An 11,327-nucleotide genomic window follows, 5' to 3' on the forward strand; every position below is an offset into this window, starting at 1 on the left:
GTGTGTGTGTGTATGCACACGCACTTCGCACGTATTGTGTATGGAAGCCAGGTGTTGACAGCAGATGTCCTTCTGAATCACTGTCCCCTTTTGTTGTTGTTTTTGGTCTCCCTGTAGCCCCAGCTGGCCTGGAATTTGCTATGTAGACTAGGCTGGCTCTGCCTGCCTCTGCCACCTGAATGCTGAGATTAAAGGTGTATGCCACCATGCCTGGCCGAGGGAAGGCCAGTTTTAAAAAAAGGGAACAAAATATAATCCTAGGTTGTTATATGTGCAGTCATTGTTCTGTCTTATTAAAGGGAAAATCTCATTCAGATAGTTTGGGGAAGTTTAGTGCCATTTAAGAAAGTATGTCTATAAAAGCATTATTAGATCCCAGTACTCCTTCCCCTGTCCTTACTCCCTGCAAATTTCTGCTTGCCACCCTCTTATCCCTCTTCCTGGTTTCTCTTGTGCATTTCCTGAGATGTTCCTCATCTGCCTAACTGGTTTACTAGTTTTAGTTCCCACATAATTATACAGTAAGCAGGCAAAGGCCAAGCTCTATTCACCTACCTCTGTATTTCCTGCTGTACTGCTACACAACATAAGGAAACTTTAAGTGACCATTATATTTTATTGTTATTACCTGCTCATAGTAAAATTCACTCCGCACCAGCTCATTTTCCTCCTCATTTAGACTCAAAATCCATTCCACCTCAGTTGCTTTGGGGACTCTCACCACAGCTGAATATGGAGGGCTTTCACTCTTAGAACTGTCTGGGACTGAGAAGAGAATTGTCATTCAGTGACTGGCTGGCCATCAGTTTAGCTTGGTCCAGAGAGTTGGTATGTGTTACAGGCAGATACCTGCCTGCTCTTTGAGGGCCCCTTTCTCTCTCCTTGCTCCCTTTTATTTTAGCTTTTTAAAAAAGGATTTATATATATGTATGCATGCATGTATGTATTTATTTGTACATGAGTATGCTTGTATGAGTTTATGTGGACCATGTGTGTGGGGGTACCCTTGAAGGCCAGAAAAGACCATTGGATCCCCTGGAACTGAAGTTACAGGTTGTTGTAAGCTGTTCAGTATGGGTGCTGGGAACCAAACCTAGGTCCTCTACAACAGCAGTAAGTGCTCTTAACTGCTGAGCCATTTCTCCAGCCCCCCTCTGCCCTGCCTTTCTGTTCTTTTTGTTTTCTCTTTTAAAAAAAATATTATATATATATTTATTATCTTATATATATGAGTGTATTGCCTGCATGTGTGTAAGTGTACAGTGTCATGCAATGTCTGCAGAAGTCAGAAGAAGGTATCAGATCCCCTGGACCTGGAGTTACAGATGGTTGTTAGCCACCTTGTGGGTGCTGGGAATCAAACCCGGGTCCTTTGCAAGGGCAGTCAGTGCTCTTAACCGCTGAGCCATCTTTCCAGCCCCCCAAAATATTTTATTTATTATTTTTATTTGTATGAGTGCATTGCTTGCACCTGTATTGTGCAATGCTTTTGAGGAACTGAAGAGGGTGTTGGACTACCTGGAACTGGAATTATGAATAGTTGCTAGTCGCCATGTGGGTGCTGGGAACCAAACCTGGGGGTCTCTGCAAGAGCAGCCAGTGCTCTTAATCTCTGAACCATCTCTCCGTCCCCTCTTTTTGTTTTCTTTAGGAGATTCCATTAGGCATCTCAAGACCTCTTCCCCAGGCACAGGCGTGGGAGATAAATGTCACAATATTTGTCAAATGACTGTGATGTGTCCAATACATGCTTCTTAAATAGATGGCCAACCTACTGGATACTATAAAAACTAACCTGTTGTGGATATTAGCCAAACTGCTAGCAGTGATTACCTGAGGGGAGCACTGGAGGGTAGGATGGTGGTGAAGGGGACCTAGGGCAGGGATGGAGTGGGGTAACTTACTAAAAGTAAGCACCAAATTCATTGATTGCTGGTCTTCCCAGTGCTGGAAGCTAATGGGCCCAAGTAAAGGCTACTGTGAAGAACTTTAAGGGAAACAGGCTGATAGAAAAGCCAAAACTTGGGCTGGAGAGATGGCTTAGTGGTTAAGAGCACTGGCTATTCATGCAGAAGACCTGGGTTCGAATCCCAGCACCCACATGGCAGCTAACAACTGTCCATAATGCTAGTTCCAAGGGATCTGACCTCTTTTGTCCTCTGAGGGCATTGCATAACATGGGTGCACTTACCCACATGCAGGCAATACATGCATACACAAAAATAAAAATATAAATAAATAAAAAATTAAAAAAAAAGAACTTTTCTTAGCAAACAAGGTAGACTGAGTTGCCACAGGATGAATGAGTTGCAGCTGGTGCACTGACAGTAGCGCCAACTCCAGCATATAAACAGTCACAGAGAACACGATTAGGCCTCACCTTCTGACTGGCATGGATTCTCCTCTGGTACACTAGAAATAGAGAAAGAAAAATGAAATGCCTTAACCTTAAGCAGTGCTTTTGTTTTTTTTTTAAATTTTATTTTTATTTTTTATGTGTATGAGTGTATTGCCTGCATGTGTATAAGTGTACTCATGTTGTGCAATGTCTGTAGATGTCAGGAGAAGGCGTTGGATCCCCTGGAACTGGAATTACGGATGGTTGTTAGCTACTATGTGGGTGCTGGGAATCGAACCCAGGTCCTCTGCAATAGCAGTTAGTGCTCTTAACTGCTGAAGCATCTCTCCAAGCCCCACTTTGTTTTGAGCTTAGGGCATGACATTTGCTCTATTATTCATTGATCAGGGAATTAATCATGCATAATCCTTTTCTTTCCCTCACCTGTCACAACCAATCTCTCACCATGGTCTGTCTAGTTCATCTTTCAACCATTCCTTTAAACATCACCATCCCTCTTTCTCCGCCTCAGTGAGAGGCCTCACCATGTTTTGCTGGAATCGGCAGTAACTTCCCCATTGTTGTCCTTGACTCTGGCTACCTATTCTCTACTTTGCAGCTATAGCAGGCTTTCAAAAGTGCAAATCTGGTCACATTCTATTCTTGCTTAAAAATTCTTATTCTTTTTCTTTCTTTTGGTCTTTTTGAGACAGGGTTTCCCTATAGCCCCAGCTGGCCTGGAACTCACTATGTAGAATAGGCTGGCTTTGACTCACTGAGCTCCACCTGCTTCTGCCTCCCAAGTACTGGGATTAAAGGCACGTGCCACCATGCCCAGAATTTAAAAATTCTTTAGGAGTTGCTCAGGGTATAAATGTTCGACACTCACACTTCAGTAGAAAAGCCCTTTAAGATCTAGCCTGATGGCCTCTTTAGGGGTCTCCTGCCACTCATGACCTCTTCTCAAGCTATGGAAGCCCTCATTGCTCTACTACTGGCCCTGGTCAACTTTTGCTGGTGCCACTGAAGACTAAGTGCTAATGCTACAAGTGGGAACCCATGCTGACTATCTGTATAAGGAATGTGCTGGTTAACCTTAGTCCATGGCACCAGAGAGCAAGCCTAAGTCTTGTGCCATTGTCTACATTCTCCCTATTGAGCTACCAGCTGTTAAGTCCAGGGTTCACTGACCAGAACTCTAGCCTGTCACCTACCCATTCCCAGTTCCTCAAATGTGTCACATTTTCTCTTGCTTCTGCCTTTGCAGTGCTACTCCTACCTCTGGGCATGCTTTTTTTCCTTTCCTTTCCTTTCCTTTCCTTCCCTTCCCTTCCCTTTTTCCTTCCCTTTTTCCTTCCCTTTTCCTTCCCTTTTTCCTTCCCTTTTTCCTTTTTCCTTTCCTTTCCTTTCCTTTCCTTTCCTTTCCTTCCCTTCCCTTCCCTTCCCTTCCCTTCCCTTTTTCCTTCCCTTTTTCCTTCCCTTTCCTTCCCTTTCCTTTCCTTTTTCCTTTTTCCTTTTTCCTTTTTCCTTTTTCCTTTCCTTTCCTTTCCTTTCCTTTCCTTTCCTTTCCTTTCCTTTCCTTTCTTTTCCTCTTCTCTCCTCTCCTCCCCTCCCCTCCCACAAATTCCTCATTCCCTAAGATTCATCTTCTGGGGTTACTTCTGAACTATCTGGATCAAACTGCATGTACTGTCACCATTGCATTTATCCAATCATCTTGTGGTCTGATTATTGGCTGTCTCCCTAGTAAAATGGGGGCTCCTTTAGGGTAAAGTAATTATTGATGAGTGACACCTGGTGAAAGACTCCCTATCAATACTAGGTGTTCATTTAAAATCTCAGCAATATGGTGTGTGGGTGATCCCTGTCCTGCACATGAGGGAGGAGGCAGTGAGTGGCATGTTAGGGTTGTAGGAACAGTAGAATGATTATGGCAGGCTTTCCTTCCTCTGCAGTCAATGCTCATTATGGTAAATAATGACCAAAAATGTTCATATGAAAACAAACAAAAGGCTAATGAGTAGACTATGAAATCTAGTTAAGCCTGCTGAATAAAATAAAACATGGAGAATTTAAATTTTGGAAAGCTGATTTTTCCCAGCAGTTCTAGGAGCCTTGTTTCACATTCTTTTGTTAGTAGAAGTAGTGGGAAAACAAACAAACAAACAAACAAACAAACAAACAAACAAAAAACCCACACCAAGCAAATGAGTCAGTAAACAAGGTCTTCATCTATCTTCCTTGCCAGAGGTAGGGGAACTTTCTGAAATTTATCTGCAAGTGAACCATGTGCAGTAAAATGTAAGGGCTTGTCTAATTATGGGTAACAAGCCAAGATGACTATCTAGTTTAGAGCTGAAGTAAGTGAGCCCAAACATTCAGCAGGTATGGACATGTCACTCTGAATCCAGCTGGGACCACACGAAGCAAGAATGCCAGAAAACAGGTGAGGTGGCACAGAATTGTGACCACAGTATGGGGAAGGGCTGAAGAGCCACATGCTTTGACCATAGAAAAACCAGCACATAAAAACTTTAAATACTGTTTTCTCTCATCCATACTTCCTCTCAGTAGTTTCTGTGACAGGGTTAGTCTATAAGCATTCCACAGTATGATAAATGGCACTGCAGTGTGAATAGTAAACATTTCTGTGAGTGTAACAGATTGGAAACTCTTTTTGTTTGTTTGTTTGAGTCAGGATTTCCCTGTAACCCCATCTGGCCTGGAATTTGCTATGTAGACTAGGCTGGCCCTGATCTCATAGAGATCTGACTGCCTCTGCTTAGGATTAGAGGCATGTGCCACATGTCTGGCATGGAAACATTTTCCACAGTGGAATTGTTAAAGTGTAGGCACCCAGAGGAAGTGGCAGTGATATATAATAGAATCGGCCCTGCTGCAGGTCACTCACTCTTTGTTGTAGTAACTGTAGCACTGGTCACACACACGTGTAGGGTTCTCTCTGCAGCCTTCTACAACCATTTTCTTAGTGGAGCAGGAACCACACACTAGTCGGCCACAGCGGCGACAATGATGACGCCTGTTAAACTGAGGAAAGTCATTGGGATAGAAAGAAGAGGGAAAAGATAAAGGTGAGATTGTTATCAATACATTTATAGCTTTTTTTTTTTTTTTGCCACCAGTGGCTTACTAAGAACAGGCATTTAGGGGCTGGAGAAATGGCTCAGTGGTTAAGAGCACTGGCTGCTGTTGCAGAGGATCTGGGTTCAATTCCCAGCACCTACATGGCAGCTAACAATTGTCTATAACTCCAGTTCCAAGAGATCCAATGCCCTCTTCTGACCTCCACAGGCACTGCATGACATGGATGCACTCACATACATGCAGGCAAAACTGATACATATAAGGCAAAAAAAAAAAAAAAAAAAAAAAATCAATTAAAAAAACTTTTTTAAAAAAGAACATACATTCTATTGAAAATGAGCACACCATTTTTCAGAAAAGTGACACTGAGAGGACTGGAGATGTAGCTTAGTACAGAAGGCCCTGGGTTTGATCCTCAGCACATATCCACTGCCCCACCCCATATACTCAAAAGAAAAGAAAAAGTCTCCCAAACTGTCTGTCATTTTAAGGTATTACTCAGCTGACAGAGAAATGTTCCAAGTCATGGTAGTTCTGCAATCAATAGCTCCTGACAAGTTTTACTTCTATGTGAAGACAGCATGTGGAGAACAGCAATAGCATTAGAGAGTGTTGGCATGGTGACTCACACTTAGAATCCCAGCACTTGGGAGACTTAGGCAGGAGGACTGTTGAAAGCTTGAGGCCACCCTAGGCTATACAGTGAGTTCTAGGCCAGCTTGGACTACAGCAGTACCCAGAAGAAGGAATCCCAGAGTCCTACTCTCTTGACCATTTGGAAAAACAACTCCTGAGCCTTTTCTGAATGGAGACCATTATATAGGGGTCTAGAGATTAGAGAAAGAGGGGTGCTAAAAAAGATGGCCAAAACATGGTCCAGGCCTTCAAGGGGCTTGTTCCCTGTGTGGGTAACAATATTCATGAGGGCTAAATATAGTTAATCCTCACTACGTGTCTGTCTCTGTGTGTGGGTATGTGCATATGAGTTTAGGTGTCCACAGAGGCCAGAAAAGTATATCAGATGCCCTGGAGCTAGAGTTATAGGTAGTTGTAAGCTGCCTTATGTAGGTGCTGGGAACTGAACTCAGGTCTTCTGCAAGAGCAACAAGCATTCTTAACTGCTGAGATAGCTCTCCAAAGCCCTTTATTTTACTTTTTTTGAGACACCATTTCTTATAGCCCAGGCTGACCTTGCTATGTACTGAGGATGACCTTGAGCTTCTGATTCTCCTGCCTCTACTTCCTGAGTACTGGGAATACAGATGTGAACCATCATACTCATTTTATGTGGTACCAGGAACTGAACCCAGGGCTTTGTGCATGATAGGCAAGCACTTTACTAACAGTCACATACTCACCCCCCCCCCCAATTTCTTTTTTTTTTCTTACAAGTACTGCTTCATTTCACTGTATGAGGTTCATAGTCATCTTATATTCTTTCATAGATGAAGAGGAAGGTGATGTAGAGAAATCAGGTTAGCATCAGTACTGAGCTAATCTGCTAGACATGTGCTGGTGTTAAGTATGGTAACATTTGTGATCACATGTAGTTCTAACAGCTCCTTGAGTCAATTAATGTATCATCCCTAATTTATAAAAGAGCACAGGAGATTGAAAATGTTTACAGTCATCTGGCTATTAGGAGATCCAGATGAGATTCAGGAAGTGGGTCTCTCTCCTGAGCCAGCATTTAAAAGCACTACCAGGTCACTGTCTTACTGTGAAAGACACAGGAGCTAGATATAAGCTCCATAAGACTTCAGGATTCCTGCTTGTTTTTATTATCTAGTAAGAATGACAAAGGTTTTCTTTGTTTTGTTTTTGTTTTTGAGACAGGTCTCACTATGCAGATCAGGCTGGCTTTGAACTCACAGAGATCGGTCTCCCTCTGCCCCCTGAGTGTTGGGATTTAAAGGCATGTGCTACCAGACCTGGCTTAAGACAAAGGTTTTATAATTTAAAGCTATTTGAGGATGTCACTGGATCCTGAAAATACACCCAGGTCAGGTGAGAGGTAAAGGTTTGGCAGACCCCAAAACATCACTATCCACTTGGGGATAGGCAACTGTGAACTCAAGCTCACAACCTGGCTCTTTCCTTTTCTTTCCCTCAAGTGATATTGAGAGAGGATGCACTTACCATAGTGAAATGCTCTCTGCAGCAGACCATGCAGATGCTTTCGGTTTCATCTGGGACCCATTGATCCCTGGCAGGGGGTGCTTCTGGGGGCACAAACTCCAGCAGGGGCTGAGTCTGAGGGAAACTCCTCTCCTTTGGACTGGGAGAATGTACTAGGGTACTCCCTGGAGCAAGAAGTCAGAGCAAAAGGTGATCAATAGTTCGGTTAATAAGTGAAGAGGGAAAGATAGAATTTTACCATTTTATAAGACCTTACTGGAATGATAGATCTACTTGATATCATCAATGACTGTTTGAGTCATAATACAGAGATAGGGGATACTGTGTGCCCCTCATTGGAAATGTATAATAAAATATATCAACTATAATTAATAAGTTACACAAAGCCCTGGGGACTGGCGATGGCTCAGCGGGTAAAAGGTGCTTTCTGCCAAGTCTGAGGATCTAAGTTTGGTCCCTGGGACCCACACAGTAGGAGAGGATCAACTCCTACAAGTTATCTTGACCTCTACATTCATGCTGTGCCACACATGCATGTGCACTTACACTCAATAAATGTAGTTAAAAAAATACTAAGTCCGAAACAAGACAAGCTTCCAGCTCTAAACTACCAGTATACTAGAAATAGTGGGGACAGGGACCCACATTGCCATAAAGAAGCATCCAGCAATATTCAGCATGTGGGAGGTTCTATGGGGCAAATTGTCTAGTTCTTTCCACAAATGAAAGAGAGTTTGGAGGACTGAAAAAAGTAAAGAGGTGGTTAGTTAACTGAGTAAACAGACTTAGACATATTTTAGCCAAATGTCATGTGTGTTGGACCTTGATTTAGAAAAACAACATGTAAAAAAATTTCTTTATGTGACAACTGGAGATATTTTAATACTATTTGATAAAAAACATTAATTTGTTTTTTGGTATGATAATGACATTGTGGTTTGAATTTTCTCAAGATTTATTTTTTAATTACATATATGTCTTTGTGTGGGTATGGGCAGATGTGAGTGCAGGTGTCTTCAGACTCTAGAAGAGAGGGTCAGATCCCATGGAGTTAGAGTTATAGGCAGCTGTGAACGCTAGATGTGGGTGTTGGCAACTGAACTCAGGTCCTCCTCAAGATCAGTACATGCTTTAAATCTCTGAGCCATCTCGTCAGTCCCCAGTGGTTTGGATTTATAAATGCTTTTATCTTTTAGAAATTTATAATGACATAAGTGAAATAACATATCTGGGATTTATTTCAAGATAATCCATTAGAAGCCTGGGCACACTGATGAAGCAAGAGCCATTATGAGACAATAATTGTTGTAGCTGGATGATCTTTTGTACATTATAAGTTTTCTATAACAAAAAGCTCACACACATACACAGAGAGACACATACACACACACACACACACACACACATGCATACGCACACACACAGACACACCTACCCACCCACCCAAAGCTGCTCAGGTTGCCTTACACAGATGCCTGAAGCTGCTCCAATACTCAGAATCTGGGTCATCCCTTTAGGTCTGCTGGGTAATGTGAAGTCTGGCCAGGAAATGCCATGGTCTTTGCTTTATGGTATCTAAGGAGATTTCTTATCATCTAGCAGAACAATTTTGGCTACTTGTAGAAAGAGAAAACTGAAAAAACACGGTGACTCTTAGCAGCACCCAGAAGAAGGAATCCGAGTCCTGCTTGCCTGACCATTTGGCAAAACAGCTGCTGAGCTTTGCCAAATGGAGGCCATTGTGTAAGGGGCTGGAGACTGGGGAAAGACAGAGGGATGCTGAGAAAAGTGACTAAAACATGGTTGAGGCCCTCAAGGAGCTTGTTCCCTGTGTGGGCAACAGCATTTTCATGAGGGCTATATATACAATTACTCTTCATTATGAATAGAATCCATATTTACCAAGTTGCCTGTTCACTAAAATTGATTTGTAACCTCAAAAATCAATACTCCCGATGCTTTTATGGCCACTCAGGAACATGCCCACACTGGGGAAAAATTTTGAGTCACTCAACATTCAGGTTCTCAGCGGAGGCTGAATAAGGTGACATCCATTCTTCCTGTCTCAGCACTCATGAGGTGGTGACCAGAGTATACAATAGTAAGGGGCAGTGTAGGGCCTGTAAGCAACTCTGCTTCTATACAGTGAACAGACTTAGAGTCCCAATCAGGCACTTGGTAGTACAGCATCTGAAAAGTCACTTCTGAGCCTCTTTCCCTTTGATACAATACAGAAAACAGAATCTTCTAGGATGGGATTGTTAGATTTTAAGAAGATAATGCACGCGTGTGTTTGTATGTGTGTGTGTATATGTGTGTGTATGTGTGTGAATGTGTGTATGCACATAGCTCTTGGAGTAAGAGAATTCATGAATGTTTGCAGAAAATTTATAGACAAAACATACTGTCTCAAATAATGAGAGTCAACTGAATGCTGAATCTACTGGATACAAAGCTGGAGTATTAACTGGCTCCAGTGGATAGACCCACACTGAAGGACATTTGGGGATACAAACTAGACTCTATAGGTCTCTCTCTCTCTCTCTCTCTCTCTCTCTCTCTCCCACACACATACACATATTACATTAAATTAGGTGGGGAGGGGCAGTAAGAGGAGGTAAGGATTTGGTAGGGGATACAAATACCATCAAATTGTATTGCATGGAAATCTTAAAAAAATCAATAAGAAATTAAAAAACAACTGTCATAGGTGGAAATGAAGAAAGAAGCAAATAAATGACAAAGTGAGAATAAGCCAAAAATGAACCGAGGAAGGGGAAACAGATCTTACCAGGAACAGTAGCAGCAGAGAACTCAGCTGAGGATGATCTAGACAGGGTCTCCAGGTCTGAAGCTTGAGGGACAAGTTCCTGGAGGTGAATCACAGAATCTGTGGAAAGGGAAAGAGCTGAAGATACTGGTCTACAAAAGCATCTTTATTCACAGCCCTACACATTTAGTTCAGACCTCTGTTGATGTTCCTGATTGTTACACCACATTTCTATTAAGTATAAAGAGGGACTTCTAAGCCAGAAATCTATGCTTTTAAAACTCCTTAAAAAAGGCCAGACCCGGCCCTCACCTCCCTCTGCTTCTCTGGGCCTGGATGACCCTCAGGCATCTCTCTGACCAGCAGGCCTCTCTCCGGGGTAACTCCATCGGGCCCTCTGCGCCTTGACTCCCCCAGCCTCATTCACCCTCCCATCTCCCCCACCCATCTCTCCTCCTAGCCTGGGTCCTGTCCCATTCCTTGTCTTGGGGCCCCAGACACCTGGGGAACCACCACTCCTTCTTGATCCTTTGCATCCAGACCAACTCGGTTTCTCCTTGGTCCCCAGGAGCACTCTGGGCCTGGCCCCGCCCTCACCTCCCTCTACTTCTCTCGGCCTGGATGACCGGCCAGCCTCTTTCCTGGAGGCCGGGCTGACCTTTCCTCTTCCTGATCCTTTGCATCCAGACCAACCCAGCAACTCAGTGCAGTCCCCAGGAGCCCTTGGGGCCACTTCCCGCCCCATCTTCCTTTGCATCTCTGGGTGACACAGCCACCAGCTGCCCTAGACCAGCACCTTTCCTGGGCCGGGCTCCCAGGCCAGTCTAACCCCCAAATTCCTGAGGCCAAAATCTTTCCTGGAGGGATCCAGACCTTAGGAGAAAGCCTGAGAGAATCTGATTCTTATCTGACTTCCGCCTCTGCAGGAACTCCTGAAGACAAAAGCAATCTGTCCACTCCAATATAAAATCAAAA

At 43.4% G+C, this 11,327-nt stretch overlaps 1 protein-coding gene across 5 annotated transcripts in view; it reads right to left on the reverse strand.

The window, feature by feature from the left end:
* Zfyve26 (zinc finger FYVE-type containing 26) overlaps positions 1-11,327 on the reverse strand; it is a 76,607-nt gene that overhangs the window by 20,219 nt on the left and 45,061 nt on the right. For all 5 annotated transcript variants that reach the window (XM_017802943.2, XM_029555549.1, XM_017802942.2 and 2 more), the window contains 5 exons: positions 10,374-10,472; positions 7,583-7,746; positions 5,250-5,386; positions 2,381-2,412; positions 629-765 (listed from right to left, as the gene is read on the reverse strand). In XM_017802943.2, the coding sequence (XP_017658432.1) occupies positions 629-765; positions 2,381-2,412; positions 5,250-5,386; positions 7,583-7,746; positions 10,374-10,472 (569 nt within the window). The remainder of the gene's footprint in view (positions 1-628; positions 766-2,380; positions 2,413-5,249; positions 5,387-7,582; positions 7,747-10,373; positions 10,473-11,327) is intronic.

Source organism: Nannospalax galili, unplaced genomic scaffold (genome assembly GCF_000622305.1).
Source record: "Nannospalax galili isolate Female #2095 unplaced genomic scaffold, S.galili_v1.0 scaffold285, whole genome shotgun sequence".
Taxonomy (NCBI): Eukaryota; Metazoa; Chordata; class Mammalia; order Rodentia; family Spalacidae; genus Nannospalax; species Nannospalax galili.